Source organism: Sitophilus oryzae, unplaced genomic scaffold (genome assembly GCF_002938485.1).
Source record: "Sitophilus oryzae breed Bouriz unplaced genomic scaffold, Soryzae_2.0 scaffold_857_pilon_pilon, whole genome shotgun sequence".
Classification (NCBI taxonomy): Eukaryota; Metazoa; Arthropoda; class Insecta; order Coleoptera; family Curculionidae; genus Sitophilus; species Sitophilus oryzae.
This window is the reverse complement of record NW_022147480.1, coordinates 3,737,155-3,758,694: the sequence shown is the minus strand read 5'-3', so window position 1 is coordinate 3,758,694 and position 21,540 is coordinate 3,737,155. Positions and strand designations below refer to the sequence as shown.

The 21,540-nt window shown below is 32.6% G+C and overlaps 3 protein-coding genes across 3 annotated transcripts; 2 read left to right on the top strand and 1 right to left on the bottom strand.

The window, feature by feature from the left end:
• The first annotated feature begins 747 nt into the window (after window positions 1-747).
• Window positions 748-7,679, top strand: LOC115889931 (zinc finger protein 92-like). The gene is made up of 2 exons (XM_030910032.1): window positions 748-989; window positions 7,317-7,679. The coding sequence occupies exons 1-2, from the start codon at window positions 758-760 to the stop codon at window positions 7,583-7,585; spliced, it is 501 nt and encodes a 166-aa protein (XP_030765892.1). The 5' UTR covers window positions 748-757; the 3' UTR covers window positions 7,586-7,679.
• A 2,485-nt stretch (window positions 7,680-10,164) lies between these two features.
• Window positions 10,165-11,721, bottom strand: LOC115889838 (tigger transposable element-derived protein 6-like). The gene is made up of 2 exons (XM_030909915.1): window positions 11,061-11,721; window positions 10,165-10,721 (listed from the first exon to the last, which is right to left on the bottom strand). The coding sequence occupies exons 1-2, from the start codon at window positions 11,719-11,721 to the stop codon at window positions 10,165-10,167; spliced, it is 1,218 nt and encodes a 405-aa protein (XP_030765775.1).
• Window positions 11,722-14,272: 2,551 nt separating this feature from the next.
• On the top strand, window positions 14,273-18,118 carry LOC115889837 (zinc finger protein 814-like). The gene is made up of 3 exons (XM_030909914.1): window positions 14,273-14,279; window positions 14,925-15,176; window positions 17,541-18,118. The coding sequence occupies exons 1-3, from the start codon at window positions 14,273-14,275 to the stop codon at window positions 17,786-17,788; spliced, it is 507 nt and encodes a 168-aa protein (XP_030765774.1). The 3' UTR covers window positions 17,789-18,118.
• The last annotated feature ends 3,422 nt before the right edge of the window (window positions 18,119-21,540 follow it).

Below are 21,540 nucleotides of genomic sequence, written 5' to 3'. Positions count from 1 at the left end.
GTCGTATAAAGTACATTGTATAAACGTTTATAAAACAGAATTAAAATTTGTCGTAAGACTGTTCCGTATTTTTGCTTTAAGAACGTTCTTACGACTAATTTATAAAGCAAAATCATTTTAAAAACTAAAATATTTCACTTGCTATTTTAATACAACAAAATGGTGTTTGAAGAGAAGTAATAAAGTAATTATAAAACAGAATAGTACCGAAAGTTAACAATTATAAAATAAGTGTGTTAGTTGGGTTATTTGTCAAATTATATAGAAACCAACGCCAACCCAGCACAATATTTTTTCTACTCGTAATAAATTCCTTGAAATAACAATTTCTGAATATTTTTTAAAACGTAACTCGCTATGGAAAAAAATATTGTTTTATACACGACGATAAAATTGCATTGTCGGCTCCCGAAATTAATTCTTTTCGATCGACGATAACCTACGACTATTATTTGAAATATACTTTTTTAACAACTTTAATAACCAACAACATTTTTATAAGCAACGCAAAACAAAACCAACAAATTATCAAGTCTATACCCTGCACTATTATATTTTATATAGAATTAGAACAGTACTGATAAACCGGAATTTAAGTCCGCCATATTAATCCCCTTTGCGCTTCACGTAAGTTTTTTTATATGCTCTATACTCTATATTTTTTTATATGCTCTATATATTTTTATTAGATTTTACAAAACCGTTGCATTTAATAAATTTAACTACATTGAAATTGTTTTTAGACGGCGGAGATAATATGTACAAGTGTCCGAAATGTCCAAAAAAGTATACTCACAAAACTAGTTTGCATAGACACAAGAAATACGAGTGCAATTCTAAGAGACAGTTCCCATGTCCGCAGTGTGATAAAAGTTTCAACCAGAGAGGAACTCTGTATAAACATCAGGTTTCCATTCACCAAACATTTCCTACCAAGCTAGGGAGGAAATTTCCAAAAAAGAAGGTTTACGAAGAGAATATTATAATAGGTAGATACCTATAAAGAGGGTGTCCCAGGCTGAGCATGCAATAGAAGTTTCTAGAGAACTAAAACATCTAATTGGGAGATTTTTTGCACATTAATGTTTTACAACGTGATCTATCGATTAAAAATATTTTCAATATGGCGACATTTCCGGAAATACCGGAAGTCGACAGCAACTTTCTTATTTTAAATGGATGCCCCCGATATGTTGCCATAATATTAAGATATATTTTTTAACTAAAAATTTAAAAAATCCATTTTTTTTTCGAAAAATAGCAAATTTAAAAAAAATCGCGAAAGAAACCTTCTAGACGTGTTTCTGGGATCGAAATATACCACCCCAAAAATGTTTGTACGAATTTAAGAACATTTTTAGAGCCGCCACAAACGCACAGTTATTTATTTTTATTTTTATTATTAAACACAGGCAGACTGTGCAGGCCAGTCTGCGCAGTTTAACCTGTATTACAGCCTGTCGCACACATACGCAATTTTATAGTACAGTTTTATCTATAATGACCTGAGTTACGGACTCACTATGGCACATTTTTTCTCAGTAAAAATGGCCTCCCGAAATGCACATCTGTCTTGGATTTTATTCGTTTATGCAATAAGTAAAAAAGCAGAAAAACAACGGTTACTTAAAGGAAATAAGTATTGCCATGTTAATCTGCTTGCTAATTTAACAGTTGAAAAACAGGACTGATTTAACTACCTAAGAATGAACGAGGAAACTTCCTTAGAACTACTGAAATTGACGCCTGGAATTGGGAATTGGGCTGGATGAGATGCGAGTGTCTTAAAGCACAAATTACCTATAACAGATGCGAAAGAAAGCGACTGCATCGGAAACCGCTCGGCAAACCCGACACGCCTATTGAGTGGTGTAAATACACCAGTCGTTTAGTCCGGAAACCTATGCTGTGTCGTATTCGCTTGCTGGAATGACATAGTGCGTGGTTATATGTTTCTTTTTAAAAACGCCTGTAGGATTTTTGTTGATCTTTTGAACTGTTATTTCTAAGTTTTGGTAATTTTTATATCTTATTTAAAATGGGATGCAAATGTGTTTATTTATAAGGAAAAAAAAGATATTTATAGTATAAAAAATTAATTTATTTAACAAAATTTAATTAAAAATGTGACAAAATAGTTACCTTTTTATTGGTTCTATAGGACTTTTTTCGACTATATAAATCTTTATTTGTAAACTTTAATACATCAAATATTTTCAATCTAATAAATCATTTAATGATGTAAATAAGAGGAAATTTCTCACATGTGTGGTCAAATTTTATAGTTTTCACTCGAGTTTTCATTATATCAAACAGCCTCTGAGAAATGTTTTCAACTCAAAATGCCTTTAATTATGTTTGACTACATCATTAAAAAGGGTCTTCAAATACATCAATGTGATATTTGTCTAAAATTTGCGAAAGAATCCGAATCTCTGGATAACTCGAAATTATTTACCCATTTAAAAGCCTTTGATCATGAAAATGGAAAAATTTGTTAATTTTATTTACAGGCTGGAAAAATTATTTATATTAAATTTTGATGAGTTTTGCACTGAAGAAAACATTCAGAGGCTGTTTGATATAATGAAAACTATAGAATTTGACCACCTATGTGAGAAATTTCCTCTTATTTATATCATTAAATTATTTATTAGATTGAAAATATTTTATGCATTAAAGTTTACAAAAAATAAAGATTTATATAGTCGAAAAAAGTCCGATAGAACTAATAGAAATGTAACTATTTTGTCACATCTTTAATTAAATTTTGTTAAATAAATTAATTTTTTATACTATAAATATCTTTTTTTTCCTAATCTCCGACGAGCTGATATAATATGACGAGCAATCTATTAAATTACTGTGAGATTATACAGAAAAGTCCACAGACTTCGAGGCATAGAAAAATCAAGTCCATTTAGCGTGTGTCCTAATTTTGACAAGTTTTCAAAAATGACAGTTTTGTTTAGACTGACGTTTAATTTCACCTGACTTCTCGGTGAATTATTTCTTTTTATGGGGGTACATAAAATCTAAAATTTACGGCCATGAAGAAATTCAAAACTTGGAGCAGTTAAGGCAGAAAATATTTAATGCCTTTGACACTGTCACCCCTGATATGTTATCCAATGTGAGGAGGGATTTTATGATCGTTTGGGTTATTGTTTAATGCAAGAGGGAGGCACTTTTGAACAATTTTTGTAATTTTTTAAATTTCATTATCCTGTTTTTTTACCGTTTACCCATTACCTACCTTGACGAACATGGGAAAACGAAGGTCCTTTTCAGGACCACAAATATTTTGATTGAGAAAATTGGTAACTTTTTTTTGGATTAAAAAACAAAAGTTGTTAATATAATACCAATTTAAAAGTGTTTTGGTAGTTTTAATACACACTATGATATAAAATTTATTATTATTATAATGTACATTATTAATACTATTGTTCATTCGAAATGGCATTAAGGCCCAATTGCAACAATGATTTAAATTTTTCTTAAAGATAAGTAGAGCTTAGAATGGGCTGTATTTATATTTACTTTAATATTCACCTTAAATGAGGGAATTTGACTGATACAATTTTTGAATTTGAATTGTTTTTAATGATATTAACAATTTTAGTTCAATTTTTAATAAAATTTATTTAATATTAATAGAAATCCAAGGGATTTGAAACCTCTTTTAGCGATTTATAACATTCTCAAATGAATTACAGGTGCCCTTATTTTGAATGAAAATCACACAGCTTTTTTCATAGTCGCTGCAGTTGCTATAGCTATAAAAAACTAATTTTTTAAGGTGTGAAAATTGCGACACACGCTAAATAGACTTGATTTTTCGTATGTCTCGAAGTCTGTAGACCTTTTTGTATGCCTCGATAACATATTGGTGCAGATTATTTTCACCCAAACAAATAATAACCCAAACTATACATTGATGCGGATTGTCTATGAACTCTTTCTGAAGGTCACAGAAACCTGAACGCGTAATTCGGTGTTCTTTCGCATCTGTTGTAGTTAATTTGTGCTTAAAGTTGCTAAACTGATTGGTTTTGATGCTTATGCTCGTGGGTGCTCCGCACCCACTAATTTTCTCTCGTGAGTGCTTGAGCACCCGAGCACCCACGCAGTCGGCGCCCCTGGGAACATATATAGTTAAAAAGTAACGAATTGAAAAACCTTTTCATTAGTGAAATAAAAAAGTGGGTTTCCATTTGAAAAAAAATATTTGTGATAATTTTTTAATCGCTCAATTCCATGACAGCTATCGCCATTATTATATGACATTTGAACAATTTAATTTTTGAAATAGATAGCCACATGTCTTCTCTTTATGTCACAGTGGCTGTGGTAATCACTAAATTTTACTTTTAGGCTATACAAATTTTTTTGACAGGTAGTTTTTTTCGTCCAAAAATTTTTAATATGTTTTTCTCAAAAACGGTTAATATTAGGTATAGAGTGTTAACATCAATATTACTAGAGTTTTACAGAGAATTTAAGTATGTAATAAAAAATGGGGGCACCCATTTAAAATAAGAAACTTGCTGTCAACTTCCGGTATTTCCGGAAGTGCCGCCATATTGAAAATATTTTTAATCGATAGATCTCGTTATAAAACAATGATGTGCAAAAACTCTCCGATCTAGGTATTGTGGTTCTCTAGAAACTTCTAATGCACGCTCAGCCTGGAACACCCTGTATACTATACTACAGAGCGATTAACAGTGATTGAAATATTTGACTATTCTGATTTTGTTCCTTTGGTTGGCAATGAATTTAAGAAATTCGAATATTTATCACTTATTGGCGTTAAAACAAACTAAAATTTAAATAATATGATTAATTTCTTGACGATATTTAACTTCGTTTTTCATTGTAATCTGAGTCTGATCAAAACGAGATTAGAAATAAATACATTAAATTAATCTGAAAGTTTTCTAACTTAATTATTGAATAACTGTATTAAGAATATATACACACACCGGAAAAGTCTAGGGATATTACAATTTTATCCAGCCATCGTCAGTAATTTTATTATTTGCATTTCTGATATAATAAAGTTAAAATAAACAAATAGTTTACAGGACGTATTGGAAATAAAAATGCGAAATTTTCCGAATTTTTCAAATTTACCTTGATTTTTATTGAACTCAGGAAAATACACACATTTTTTTTTATTCTAAACTGTGAATTAAAAAAAAAGATAAAACCATTTTTACTTAATAAAGGGTATGGCCTCCTCTACTGTTCATTACAGCCCTACATCGTCTCTCCATGCTCCTGATCAGGTTGTCGATCTCTTCTTGAGGTACAGCCTGCCACGCTGCATTCACGGCCCGAACCAGATCCCTACGAGTTTCACGAGGCATACCCATTCTCAAAATTCTTCTTTGGACTGCGTCCCATACGTGCTCGATGGGGTCAGGAGATTGTGCCGGGCAGGGGAAGATGTTTAATTGATGAGCATTGATAAACTCACTTACCACTCTGGCTGTATGAGGCCGTGCATTGTCATGCATGAGAATGAAGTTTCTCCCAAAATCATTGGCATATGGTAACACGACAGGCTCAAAAATTAAATCACGATATGTGATTCCTGTTAGAAACCTTTCAAAATAAACGAGATCGGTTATTCGGCCTAACTGGACTCCTCCCCAGACCATAACTTAAACCTTGATAAGGGTTCACTTCCTGAACATGATCCAATCGAATAAGATTTCCCGGTTCTCTCCATACCCTAAGCATTCTCGAATCCGGATGAATTCCAAAGCGTGACTCATCCGTGAAGAGAACATTGGCCCATTGCTCATTCGACCACTGAACATGATCTTGAGCCCACAAATATCGTACCTCTCGATTTCCTCTCGTTAAGGGTTGAACTCTCCAGGGGCGTCTGCTTCTTAAGTTCACCTCTCTTAATTTATTGCGAACAGTGTCAGGACTAATGGTTACATTATGTGTTTCCTGGAGAATTAAACTAAGCTCTGGTGCTGTAAGAGTCGGTCGGCGTCGAGCATTTAATTGTAAAAAATGATCTTGCTGAGGGGTAGTAATGCGATGTCGCCCTGTGTGTCTTTTAGCAACATCACCACTTTCACGGTAGCGTGCACTTAATCGCGCGATATTACACTTTGCGTTGTATTTAATACTCTAGCCACGTCGATTTGGCACATTCCAGCTTCGAGCATACCCATGGCCCTTAGTATTTCGTCTCTGTTAAGATGTCTACGCTCCATAATGTCGTTTAATACTAAACAGAGTTATTTGAATGAATTCTGGCCGGTTATCATAAAAATATAGCCAATACAGGTTAAATTCGAACAATTGATGCTAGGTGCTTTTTATACATTTGACAAAAAATGCACAAACACTTCTGCAAATATCCCAAATTTAGAAATAACTAGTGTGACTACTTCGCTTCAATCGAAGTAGAAAGAATCCGCCTACAAATATGTAGTTGTTTATTCAAAACATTTATTTTTAACTTTAATAAAATGATATCCCTAGATTTTTCCGGTGTGTGTAGTTCATACCAAATAGACTTTTAGTCACGTGATTAAGCTTGACCGGCACAGCGTTGCCCACTTTTATATATTTTCTTTTAATCAAAATATTTTAGGAAAAAAACAATTAATTATAAATATATAAACAGTTATTATTTACATCAACAAAACTTACCTTCCTAACAGCACTTAAGGGACATAAACGGCCATTACTACCGCTTTTCCATTCAAAATATTCTAATAAAGTTGCGATGAGTTTTTTGCAACGGCTATTAAGCTATCTTGTACACTTCGCAATAAAAGAGGTTCTAAAAAGGACAATGTTCGACTGCAAAGTCTGGTAGTAAACATTTTTAAGCTTAAAGTATCACAAACACTATTTATTTAAACCAATAACTGGTAATACGAAACTAAAGTGTCAAAATGAATGACAGTGACAGGAAGTAAATAAATAAATGTGGCAACTTGGCAGTTTTTACAGCAGAGCTACCACCTGAATTCCTAGTGGGAAATTTTAATTCCAGTTAGTCAGCCCGGCACCGATTATATCCATGGTTGGCAACAATGAATTTAAAAATCGCGCCTAAAAAACTATTTCAATTATTGTTGATCGCTCCGTATAAAAGTTATTGTATAATTGTCACCACCGAAATCCTGAAATGTGTATGTCACCACTAATTGTCACTACCAGAAATATCATATTTAAGTAAAAAATTATTTGGTTTTCAGTGGTGATAATCCTACAAAGTTGCAGAAATGTTAAGTACTTTTTTTTCTAAAGTAAATGTATGTTTGATTGATTTTCAGTTGGAGATAAGTACTCGTGCAAACGTTGCTCAAGAACTTACTCCCATCCGACCAGTATGCGCAAACACATCAAGGAGTACTGCCCGTACTTGAAGGAGTTCAAGTGTTCGGATTGTGACGCGATTTTTTCCAGCAGGGCTTCCTTGATGGACCACCGCGTCAACGTTCACTATGTTAAACAGGATGAACAACAGAACAAGAATGTGAAGGAATCGAATGAGGATTATGAGAATGAAATAAAAATAGAAGAAGAAGAAGTGCTACATTGAAGCTTGTGTAGAGGGTGTTTCAAAACAAACGCCAAAAAACCTAATGTCTAGACGATTTTGATCTTATTAGCATTAAAGTGTGTTTTCATTATTACTAGATATTTTATTTTCACTTGTCCCAAACCTATTATACAGGGTGGTGCCTCAGCATTGGAAATATCCCATGCAAACTTTGAACTCTCCAAATTAGAGCTGGACAAAGAATGAACGAGTATTAAAAATGCATCGTGAGATTCGATACACTGCTTAGAATACGGTTCGTTGAATTGAATCGCGGCCAACAGGGATTAACAAAATATGATAATAATAATAATAATAATAAATGCCTTTAGTGTCAAAAAAAATTACAATTTGTAGACAATGGTAAGGTAAACAAACAAAGTAAACAAACAAGGTACACAAACAAACAAACAAAAGATAATACAAAACATTATACAAATAATATTGTCTTATTGTCATTTATAAATGTTTATAATGTCAAAGAATAAAAAAAATAAAAATAATATTCAAAAATATTTAGTTAGTTTGTAGTAAATATCAATGACCTCTAAATAAATTTATTTCGGTGTCGTTGGTAAATATAGCAATAGCAAACATTAGACCAATGTTTACAAGATCAAATTCGATTATCAAAATATAATTCATTTACGGCGTAGAAAGCCTTGTCTAGTAAATAAGAGTTCAATGCTTTGCGAAATGAAGAAAATGATGTTATGGATTTGATTTCAAATGGCAGGTGATTGTGCATTTTTTTCGAGATGTATAATATTGAACTTTTAACTAACTCTGAGCGTGGGGTAGGTAGATAAAAATCTTGCTCCGCGTTCCTGAGTGGATAAGTGTGAGATGGCCTTTCTTAAGAAGCTGATACATGCTTACGTATTAGGCAAACGGATTCAAATATAAATAAGGAAGGAAGAGTTAATATTTTTAATTTTTTAAAAAAGTCCTGGCAATGAGTTCTGCTGTTTAGTCCCAGTGAATATTGAACAGCTCTCTTCTGGAGCTTAAAAATGCGGTCAAATTGAGTCGCACAACACGTACCCCAGAATGGAAGGGCATACCTGAGGTGCGACTCAAAAACTGCATAATAAACAGTTCTAACCACTGACAAGTTAAGCTCCTTAGAAACAGATCTTAATGCAAAACAGGCAGAGCTCAATTTTTTTCGATAAAGCTTCGATATACATGTCCCATTTCAGAGAATTGTCTACAACAAGCCCTAAGAATTTTACAGATTTTACGACGTCAATGGTGGTGTTGTTAAGTACAAAAGGCTGCAGCGAGTTTTTATACGACAAAGCTTTAGTTTTAGAAATGTTGAGACTCAGGAGGTTCGAATCGCACCAAGATTTAATGATGATTAAGTCATTTGATATAATCCTATGAAGTGCCGTGACGTCCTTGTTGCTCCAAGTGAATCTAGTGTCGTCCGCAAAAAGACATATTTTGCCACTGATTTTTATGTTAGCAATGTCGTTAATAAAAAGAAGAAAGAAAATAGGTATATATGAACAATATATATATGAACGATGAGCCGTAAAAAAGAGTCGTGAGAATTGAATCGGACTACAATGCGATCGTTCGTTTCTACGGCTGGTTCGTTCAAAGAGTCGTGAGAATTGATATATTGCTTACAATACGGTTCATTCAATTGAATCGTGGAGTCGTAAGAATTGAATCGGATCACAATGCGACTAGTTCGTTTCTACGGCGGTGATATAGGCATAGAGAGAGTCTGGCACCAATATTTAGACTTGAACGAAAGCCCTAAACAAAGATAATGGGCATAAAATGCAAACGATAAGAAAGCTATTTACAGGAAAAAACTTACTTATACTGTGCTTAGTGCGGGAGTATCTGTATAAAGCATTTAATTTTAACGTTAATATTTTTGTTAAAATAATATTTACCGACTATAAACCATTAAATGTCGGATTAAAAAACGAAACCGTGTTTTTATGCAACTGCAAATAAATATGGCTTCTGTTCAATGTGATAAAAAAAAGCGACGTCGGCGATAGCTATGAAATGAAAATCGCTGTCATTTTATATATGTAAAATTTTATGGGGAATGTCATCGATGTTCATTTCCAAGTTAACTGGACGCCATTTTTTTTATCATGCAGTATTATACACAATTTATTATATGATTATTAAATCGGTTTTAAAATATGCTTTAAAATTATTAAATTGGTATTTAGAAGTTTTTAATAAATACAGTAAAACTTCCATATAGCGGCCACAAAAATTTTCAAAGGAATGTGGCCGTTAAGGGAAGTGGCCACTATTGGGAACAATAAAATACAGATACCAATGTAAAATGCCTTTATTTTGGAAACGTGCAAAGTAATTACAATTAAGTACGAGCATGTAGTACAAACACACAATAAGTGTTAATAAATGATCTTCAGTTTTAGATTTTTGGCACAAAAAAATAATTCAGTTGTTACAAAAAACTTTATTACATAAGAATTTTTGAAAAAAACTTACAATGTATACATATGTATTTTACACATAGGTATTCTTATATACATATGTACAATTGACTTTAAAAAGTTACAAAATGATAACCTTATTTATATGGTGAAAAACTGATTAATGGTAGTCTGCTTTAAATTTTTAATTTTGATTTTTGTAATTTCACTTTCAAATTTCATCAAAGTATGGGCAATATCAACCGCTAGTTCGTCTTTGTTTTGAATCACCAAAAAATTCTGAATGTCTCTTAATTTTTCACATACTTCACTCATATTATTTATAGATGAACACAGAATGTCTTGGCCTTCATCTTCTTCCTCTTCGGCTTGAGTGGAGTCCTGTCTGTCCTTGTTGTTTGTAAATTCCTGGATTATTCCCTGCATCTCTAAACTAGGATTTTCCGTAGGGACATCTGAATCGACTGTCAGATATTCTTTAAGATCTGGACTTCCTGGCATGTTTTTTAAAATTGAAGATAACTGACTTAAAGGAATGTCGTCCTCTTCGTCAAATGCATCGTCCCCTTTGACGGTTGCAAATCCCGCTTTTTGGAAACATTTTTTTATAGTGTTCGATGTAACATTTTTCCATGCTGTACTTATCCACACCATAGTACTTGCCAAATTTATGCTCTCTTTAGCCTTTTCCATCGTTTCTTCGGTATTAGTAAAAGTCAAAAGTCTTTTAATAAAAAATTGACGATATTTTAATTTAAAATTTTGAATAATTCCTTGGTCCAACGGCTGGCAATGAGATGTCGTATTTGGAGGAAAAAAAATTATACGAACATTTTCAAGTTCTATTTTTGGGTGAGACGTGGCATTATCCAAAAATAAAAGAACTTTTCTACCCTGCCGTTTCATTTTGGTGTCAAAGGTTTTGAGCCAAGATGTCATTATATCTGTCGTCATCCAAGCTTTTTTGTTGGATACCCATTCTATCGGCAATTTATCTACATGCGCTCCTTTAAAACATCTCGGGTTTTTGCTCTTACCTATAACTAGCGGATTTTCCTTCTCACCATGCATGCTGCAACAGAAAAGCAGTGTCACTCGTTGTTTAGCTGATTTTTTGCCAGCACATTTATCATTCTTTAAAGCAAAGGTTTTGTTTGGCATTGCCATATAATAAAGCCCTGTTTCGTCTGCATTAAAAATGTCTTTAGTGTCGTATTCCTTAATGATTGCTGTTAATTTTGTTTTCCAGTCTTCAACAGTCACTTCATCCACATCTGCAGACTCACCACAAATTGTTTTGAAGTTAATATTATGTCTCTTGCAAAACTTATTTAACCAGCCAGTTGAAGCCTTAAATTCACTAAGTTTCAAGGATGTAGATACCTCAAGAGCTTTTTCCCGAATTAAGGTTCCCGATATGGGTATGTTTTTGTTCCTTGCCTTACAAAACCATTCGTAAACTAGTTGATCGATTGCAAATCCTTCTGTTTTAGGAAACTTTCGTTTTTTATCTGCATTGCATCCTTCTTCTTCAAACATTTTTTTTAATTCCACTTTGTTTTTTAAAATGTCGTTCACTTGCGTTCTTCCAACACCAAACTTTTCCGCCAACTTTCGAGCACTGCTGTTATATTTTTCACTTTCCGCGACAATATTTAATTTCTCTTTAATAGACAAACGTTTACGTTTCAAAGACATGGTTGCTGTTCTTTCAGAGTAAGAAACTAAACTGATTCTATATCTCCCAAAAATTTCAGCAAACTACTGACGAATTTGTATTGTATTTGTCACTCTCTGTACCTATTTCTCAAACAAATTATAAATGTTTATTGCTTGGACTTTCCTAAAGTGTCCTGAAACAGCTCTTGTTAGACAAAAAAAAAGGTTCGAAGGGTTCGGTTTTTGGCCGGTATTGGGGCAATAAATTTAATGGGTTTTTCCCTAAAATGTACCTTTGAAGCGGCCGGTGACCGCTTTCGGAATTAACGTTATTGAGAAATATTTTAATATAGGAATTCCCCTAAGATTAATTCAAACAACTGAAAATTGACCGCTAACAGAAGTGACCGCTTTTTAGAAGTGGCCGAAATGGGAAGTTTTACTGTAGTATAATATATGAATTGGATTGATAATTTTATATTATTTGTAAAAAAATCAATCCAATTACGCCAGTGCCATAAAATGTCATAAAATAAATGAAAGAACTATATATTTCTTTTTCTGGTCCCTTAAGTAATTGTCCGACCAAATTATCACCGGTAGTGCCAGTTACGATTTATGTTTTTATGAAACGTAAATTGTGCATGTGATTCGTTCAAATGAACGAATCGTAGGAGTCGATTCAATATGAGAAATTGAATCGTGTGATTCGATTCACTAAAAGGAATCGTAATGCCCATCACTAGTCCAAATATTGGCTCCCTTATTGATTTTACAGCGAAGTGGTAAATAGGTTTTTTTAAAAGTTTGGGTATGCTGAAAACACGTGCCAAATTTGAACAGGTTTAGTTTTAGCAAGCTGTTTTTAACTAATTTAGGATGCATTTGAAACGATATTTTTGCGATTTGTCAAATATATCGTGGAGGAGTGCCCTGAAACAGCTTATCGACACCAAAAGATTTCCTATTGGCGACTCAGAATCAATAGACTATACAGGGTGGTCCGAAGTGTATTCCGGAAACTTCGGCAGCATATTCTGCAGATAAAAATAAGTAAAAAAGTTCGTATAAATGTACGTCCTAATAGCTAATATTTTTATTTCGATTTTTTCCAAATAATTTCTGAAGTAACGTCAATATTTTGATGAAAATTGGTGTCTGGGAGTTTTTTGACATGAGAAATTTGATTTTGATGTCCATATGACTCCTACTTGTAGAGGGCGCCAACTACATATTTTTAAACTGGTTTGAAGAGTAATAACTTGTCCGTACCTGTATAAAACTACTGAGTTAAAAAATATACATTTACAAAGTTTTTTTACGTAAAAAAGATCTCTTGATAAAAATCGCTACGAGTAATGGTTCTCAAGATATTTGGAATATAAACTATCAATACCTGTCATCATTGACATAAAATAAACATTTTGACTAAGTAGCTATTAGACTGAAATCATAAATTTGAAATGTTTTTGTGTCAAAAGTTTAACAGAAACTGTTTTATCATCATTTTTTCGAAGAAAAATGTACGATTAATTAAAAAAAAATGAAAATTTCTTAAATTTCTTATTTCAGTCAAATAACGGTCTGTCCAACGACAAGATCGCTGACACTGATAGATGTGTCTGTCATTTTAATTTCAAAGTAGTTTATTTTATTTTACAAAGAAATAAGTTGGTACAACTGGAAATCATAGAGGGAAATTAATATATTTAAAATTTGACTGATAAGTGATTACTTCAAAATATTGCGAAAAAAAACTGTATAAAACTGAAAAAATGCAATCGAGTTATTTTATTTGAAAAAAATATTTTTATTTATATTTATCAATATAACTTGTGTACAAATACAAATTTGTAATATTCCACAGGAATTAATAAAACAACATAAATAAAACGAACTATTTTATTAATAATAACACTTACCAAATTTTATACCTTAAAGGTTGATTAATTAACTTTAATCTTAATTTTTTTAAACCAGTACCTTTTGACATTATTTTTCTGCAGTACTAAAATCCATTATTTACCTATCGTGTGATGTCGATATTTTACAGCTACTCCAGTTTTTAGTATGTGTTTAGTATGGTCCTATGTTCGAGATGCACTTATCTACGACGAGATGGTATACGAACTTTATTGATGGTAACTTTATTGGTGTATAAGACTTTCTGCCTGGGCAGCGAGTATTAACTATAAACTGTGCTCTGGGTCTACAGTTAATTGTTCCTCGATTTTTCCTCCACTTGACTTCAAAAGACACAAAACACACGTAATAACACGAATCAAAATGCATCATCTTCCAAAACGCAGATATTTGACATAGGTTGGCGCAAAATTATAACCTATAATTTGGCAAGACTTTGACAAGCCTCAGAAATCTAAAGGCGAGTTCATACACATCGGCGTCCGTTTGTCGGTTATCGTTCCGTCAAACCAATAAAATTGAAATATCATGTGTCATTTTTGAAGTAAACCAATAAAACTGGTTAAAAACAACAAGAGATGACGTATGACGGATTTATATTTAAACCCATCCATAGTTAACTTAAAAAATATTAGAATTTTTTTAGGGAAATAAATAGATTGGTAATATGGGACGTAATCTGCTTTTCTTCTGTCATCGTCTGTCTAAATCTTACCTGAGAAAAAAAAACAGAGTATATCTACTCAACGTGTTTATTTTTTTGTCAATATTGACATGTATTGACTATTTCCATTTAAAATATCTTAAGAACGGTTGCTCGTAGCGATTTTTACAAAGAGACATTTTTTGCGTAAAAAATCACGGAAATGTATATTTTTTTCACTCAGTAGTTTTATACAGGTATGGACGAAAAGTTATTACTTTTCAAAACAAGTAAAACACACGTAGGTGGCGCCCCCTACAAATAGGAGTCATATTGACATCAAAATCAAGTTTCTCATGTCAACAAACTCCCAGACACTAATTTTCATCCAAATGTTGACGCTACTTCAGGAATTATTTGGAAAAAATCGAAATAAAAATGAAACTTCTACATCCCGTATCTTCGAAACAAAGCTTTTTAGGGCATACATTTATACGAACTTTTTTACTTATTTTTATCTGCAGAATATACTGCCGAAGTTTCTGTACCCCCTGTATACATTTGTTAAATGTTTGTATTCTTGTTTCTTTTTGTCATACACGTACTTTGTGTCTTAAAATGGTCATACGCTAAATGAAAATAAATAAATTTAACTACATATATCGATTTTTTTCAGACGGTACTGTACACGTGTGTCCCAATTGTTTAAAAACGTACTCTCACAAACGTAGTTTGGATAGACACACGAAATACGAGTGCAGTTGTAAGAGACAGTTCCAATGTCCTCAGTGCAATAAAAGTTTTTCACAGAGAGGAACTCTGTTCAAACATCAGGTTTCTATTCACAAGACGTCTCCGAGCGGACAAAAGAAAAAGTACTCGTCAAATGGAGCGAGTCACATAGAAAATTGGCACGAAATTGTAAAAGGTACTATAGAACATAATGATTCAGTGTTTAACTTTTAGGAATGTTACCACTGAAACTCTTTAGTACTAAAATATCTCCTTTTCTGTAGTACAGGGTGTCCCATTTTCGTGTATTTTACGAGGTATCTCGCTTATGTGTACAGATACAAAGATGTGGTTTTCACATCACTACAGAAAACTACATAAAACACGCTGTATAGGGGACACACTGTACAGAGTGTCCCATTTTGGTTAAAACCATACGGTATCTCCGTTATTAGTGAAGATCGAAGGGTGCGGTTTGCACAAACCCATCCTACTTTTTTGTCAAACGAAAGATGCTGTAAACAAAATTTTATAGTCCTCTTTGTTTCTGAGCTACAGGGTCTTTTAAAAAATTTTGCAATTTGGGACACCCCCGTATCTCTGTTATTGTGAAAGGTATCGAGAAGATGAAAACTGTTTATTGTAGAACTTTTTACGTAGAATACAGTGGTGTAGTATGCTATTCTACGAAAAGTATATTTTTAAAGACATAAACTAAAGTTATGTTTTCTTAAATGGAACACCCTGTATATTTATGAATTATATGACCTGGCTTGCCATACGCTTCTCAAAAATATATATCACTCTATATTTATTTAATGGAAAATAAATTTCTTGCAGTTTTTAGGTATATAATAAAATTATATAAGAGTTTCTTGCCTTGAACTGCTAATATAGAAATTAATTCCACGCTGTGTTCGACATAATGTGGATCAACCTGCTGTCACTACCGGTTTCGGGGCCCTACCCCATCATCAGGTGAGCTTGGGTCGTTTCCACAATATGTCGAGCACAGCGCAGAGTATATAAATACGACTTGTCGTAAAGTAGCGGTAAGATATTAAGTCCCGCATCGCGAGATAGCGGCCTGCAATGGTAGTACTTTCGTACCACTGAGGCACAACTATCGATAGTAGTTAAAGGCTTTTTTCGGCTAGCCCAAATTATATAATAGAAAATAAATTTCTTGCAGTTTTTAGGTATATAATAAAATTCTATAAGAGTTTCTGTGGAAACGACCCAAGCTCATCTGATGATGGGGTAGGGCCCCGAAACCGGTAGTGAGAGCAGGTTGATCCACATTATGTCGAACACAGCGTGGAATTAATTTCTATATTAGCAGTTCAAGGCAAGAAACTCTTATATAATTTTATTCTATATTTATTTTTACTATTTACTGCAATAGTTAAAAGTTTTCATTAAAAAATCATTTTTATTAGTATGATAATAAAAGAAGCTAAAGAATTATTAAAAGTAAACTGCTATATGTCTCTTGTTATATTTTGGGAGCCACTAATAAATTCTTTATTATATCATAGAAACTTAACTCTTTACAGCTATTTTTAAATTTTGGAAGCAATCGTACCGGAACTTTTAGATATTTCCTTTGGATAATTTACGTGAAATATACTTTCAGCAAGATGGGTTTCCCCTTCATAACTTTGAAAATATTAGAATTTTGTTAAATGGCTATTTCCCAAATCAATAAATTGGTACCAATGAACCCATACGATAGCCCCCCTGATCTCCTGATTTGTCCGTTCTCGATTTTTGTATTTATGGATATATGAAATATATCGTGGCAACTACGACAATGTTGAAGACTTGGAAAATGCTATCAGGCAAGCTTTTAGATATTTGCAAACCCATCCCGTTATAATAAATCCCGTCATAAAAAAAGAAGAAAAACATATTCAGAGATTCAGTGGTAATAGTTTAAAAGTAAAATATTTTAGTCTCAAATAACATTTTATTTGAGGCTAGACTAGAATAACTTTTTAGTAAAAACCATTTTGATTTTTTTGTTATCTATCGCGGCCTATTAATAAGAAAATGATACCTTTTAAATATTGCAGTAAATTGTGAAAATAAATATTGAGTATGTATATATACAGGTTGTTCCATTTGAAAAAACACAAGAAGTGTAGTTCTTATTTACAAAAATATTTTTTTTATTAGAAAAATAGATTACACTGTATTCTACGTAGAAAGTTCTACAAAAATCGGTTTTCACCTTCTTGATACCTTTCAGATAATGAAGATACGGGGGCTGTCCCAAATTACAAAATTTTCAAAAAGACCCTCCTTCCAAAAGGAGAAATCTTCCGTTTGGCAATAAAGTGGGACAGGTTTGTGCAAACCGCATCCTCCTATCGTTACGAATAACGGAGATACTGTATGATTTTAACTAAAATAGGACACCCTGTACAAACTACTTGAAAATTGAAAACAAATATTTTGATTATTTGAAGTTTTTTGTCCCAGTGGTTATATTCATCGAAATTTGCAGAAATTTAAGTTCTTTTTCACCTAAGTAAATAGCATTTTTGCTCTGTTTTAGTTGGAGGTATGTACTCATGCAAACGTTGCTCAAAAACGTATTCCTATGTGGGCAATTTGCGCAGACACCTCAAGCACGAATGCCGCTACTTGAAAGAGTTTAGGTGTCTGGAATGTGGTGAAATTTTCACCACTATAAGTTCTTTGAAGGACCATCGAGTCAACGTTCACCTCACACAACTTGAACTGGATGAACAATCAAATAGGAACATAAAGGAAATGTATGAAGATTATTATTATGATCCATAAGTAATAGGTCATAGCAAATAAACTTTTAGTCACGTGACTAAGCTTGACCAGTGTTGCACAGTGTTGCCCACTTTTACATATTTTCTTTTAATCAAAATATTTTAGTAAACAAAAATATATTAATTATAAATCTACAAACAGTTGTGATTTACATCATCAAAATGCAACTAAAAATTTAATTGATATCGCTTACACAGGGCCGCTATTATACAGGGTCGCTATAGTATGGAAACGGTCGATTATTAGCAAAATTACAGTATCAGCAAAAAATAATCAAACAACGAATACATACCATATATTTTTCTTTTATAGGTGCGTATTCATTGTCCGAACGAACGAAAGAACGAACGAACGAATGAAAGTGCGGTATATTTAGACGGGGACCGAACGCATGCGGCCGTTCGTTCGTTCGTTCGTTCGTTCGACCATCCGTTTCGAGTCGGTACATCAAAGGCGTTCGCCAACAAATGCCTCCGGTCTTCTCGTGCGGTTCTATCGTACGGTCCCCGTCCATACCACTAGCGAACATTCGTTCGTTCGTTCGCTCGACCATCCGTTTCAAGTCGGTACATCAAAGGCGTTCGCCAACAAATGCTTCCGGCCTTCTCGTGCGGTCCCCGTCCATACCACTAGCGAACATTCGTTCGTTCGTTCGTTCGTTCGTTCGTTCGTGCGGATAATGAATACGCACCTTAAGATACATACCTTATCGTCTTTTCGAAACACGTGCATTTTTGCAGTTTTGTTAGTTTCTTTGCAAGATGCAACACAACAAGAAGACACCATTTTTACAGTTAATAAATAATAAAACTCTTTCTGGCTATGATATTTAAAATTTAGATAAATAGAAAATTAAGAAACAAACCAGTATTTGCAGACGCAGGCCCAAATTCAATAAAAATCAAAATTTTTCCTGCGAAAATCAGGCTTTTTTCACTGAAAAGGTATTTTTTGATTTATCAACAGTCATTGTCAAGTTAACAATATACAGGGTGTTTTCGAATTAGTCTAAAAAAATTATGGTGTGATTCCTCATGTGTTTTTAAAACAATTTTTATATAACCATTGAGCCTAAAGTACTTCCTTTCTGATCTACAGGGTGTTAAAAATTAAAAAAAAATAATCTACTATTAAGATAGATATGAAACTCAATAGTAAAATTTTTGGTCAAAGCGCCCCTAAAATAATTAATTTTTTTTCTCAACATAAATGGTACACCACTGCTTTTTTAAAGAAAATATATTTTTTTCTTGACTGGCCATCCTTCTTTAACAAAATTGATCTTTTGAGTTCTTCTTGTGCATCAAACAGAAAAAAATAAATATACTTATTAAGAGCCCGCCTTAATTCGTTTTATAACGATTTTTTATTTTTTAGATTAATTAGGAAACACCCTGTATATGCATATCACAGGCAACCAAATAAACTAGTAACCTCTAAAAATTATTTTCCTACCACTAGCGACATACCGTGTTTTTAGTATGTACTAAATTATTTTATCAAAATTTCACCATATAAGTTTCCAGGCAATGGTCATAAAGTTGTGGCACATCAAACTTTATTTTTTAAATAAAACCCCTTGTATATTATTGCATATTTCAATTCTTCCTTCAATTTTAGGCAATATCTTGATATAAGTAATCTCATTTTATACATCTAATAATACTAACTTGAAAACTAATGTCAAATATTATTAAGTATCATAGTTTCCGCAGAATGGTATCGTTAAATGAAACCAAACACATCGAAATTAATTAAATCAAATTTTTTAAGTGGTATTTTCAAAAGTCAATAACTCGGAAACGGTTGGTTTGAGGTACATTTCGATATTTGCTTCAAATTGAAGGAAGAATGAAATATGTAATAATATACAGGGGTTCTATTTAAAAAAGTGCCACGACTTTATTCAAATTCAAATTCACATTCAAATTTCTTTATTAGACCCCATTAAGTTTTACAGAATAATATTAGTATTAATAAATGTGTGTCTAAAGGGATCGCACCGCGATTAAAAAACCGATACAATGGCACAAAGTGCCAGAATGGTGCGACCCCAAATACAAAATAGAAATAAATTAAAATACAAAAATAAACAGAATTAAAAAAATTAAAATTATATAAAAAAAAGTGAAAATATAATTTTATCAGGGATGAGCGGAGATAAGCAGAGAGGCATAATGAAACAGTGTAAAAACCGGAACAGCAACCAATGACGGGCATATCAGAAGAACAAGATCTCACAAATCAGTTGAAGAAATTATAATATTTACGAATTTAGTAAATGATTTTTAATTTGTTTTTTATAATCTGTAAAGGATTTAAAGTTATTAGAAATATTATTCCACAAATGTGGCGCTATGAAACTGAAAGATTTTTAGAAGTTAGCTGTTCGGTGTTGAGGAATTTTAAAATAATGCACTTGTCTAGTCGAATGGTCATGGTCAACGTAGTGAAACAATGAGAACAAATAGGGAGGCTGCTCTGTAGTTAAAATTCGATAAATGAATGTCATTAAATGAAATTGTCGTCTGTTAGTCATGGATAAAATAGATAAATTTTTAAGATGTGGCGTTATATGATCTCTAAAAGGAATGTTAAAAGAAAACCGTAGACACGAGCTTTGAAGTATTTGGATTTTTCTAGAGAATCTAGCGTTTATGGATGTACCATAAACAACATCGCCATAATCAAATAAAGATAAAATAAGTGTGTCACATAATTGATACTTAGTCTTTGATGGTATATATTTCTTAAGAGACGAACAATTCTTCAACCCTATATAAGCAGCCTTTAATTTAGTAGTTATATGTGCCTGAAAAGAAAGCTTCGCATGAAAATAGACTCCAAGATTTTTAGTCTCTGTAACAATGGGTATCGCTACATTATCTATATGGATATTCATGTTATCAGCCGTATTTGTAATTTTGTTTATATCACTACCAAATACTATAACACAAGATTTACCGGCATTTAATTTCAAATTATGATCCAGAGCATATTTATTAATTTTATTAAGATCGTCGTTAAAATTTAACTGAAATTGTGCCAAATTATTAGTATCTATTTTGCAATAAATTTAAGAATCATCTGCATATTGCTGCAATTTAGAAAACTGTAATTCCTTATCCATATCAGCTACATATAACGAAAATAAAAATGGCCCCAGAATAGATCCCTGAGGAACCCCAGAAATCATAGGAATATAACTAGATTTTTGTTTTAAACTTCCCCGTTTCATGACAACACATGTGATCTATCTTTTAAAAGGTTTTTTATCAATTCTAAAGAGCCGTCTGAAAATCCAAAATACTGTAATTTTGCTAGGAGCAATGAATGGTCTAGAGTATCAAATGCTTTACTAAAGTCTAGTAAGCTAAGACACGTCATATTTTTATTTTCTTGATTTGTTCTAATATCATTAACCAGCTTTAGTAAACAAGTGGTAGTGCTGTAGTTCTTACGAAAACCAGATTGGCATTCAGGTATTAGTTTATTTGAATCTACAAATGAAACAATTTGATTATGTAGATGTTTTTCTATAATTTTAGAAATTGCTGGCAAAATACTCACGGGTCTTAGATCGTTGTTATTTAAAGGTTTGGAAATTTTACAGAGAGGTGTTATAATAGCTTTTTTCGATATTTCGGGATAGACATTGTCTAAAATAGAAGTATTAATTATATTTATTACCGCTTTACCACAGTAAGGCATGCACAGCTTTAGTGCTTTAATTGATAAATCATCTTCACCGA

Bases quoted from the DNA above. Each gene is read 5' to 3' on its own strand.
- LOC115889931 (XM_030910032.1), top strand. From the start codon at position 758: ATGTACAAGTGTCCGAAATGTCCAAAAAAGTATACTCACAAAACTAGT. The intron at 990-7,316 runs GTAGATACCTAT...ATTGATTTTCAG, and splicing joins CGAAGAGAATATTATAATAG to TTGGAGATAAGTACTCGTGC.
- LOC115889838 (XM_030909915.1), bottom strand. From the start codon at position 11,721: ATGTCTTTGAAACGTAAACGTTTGTCTATTAAAGAGAAATTAAATATT. The intron at 10,722-11,060 runs GTAAGAGCAAAA...CTAATACCGAAG, and splicing joins GGAAAATCCGCTAGTTATAG to AAACGATGGAAAAGGCTAAA.
- LOC115889837 (XM_030909914.1), top strand. The intron at 15,177-17,540 runs GTACTATAGAAC...GCTCTGTTTTAG, and splicing joins TTGGCACGAAATTGTAAAAG to TTGGAGGTATGTACTCATGC.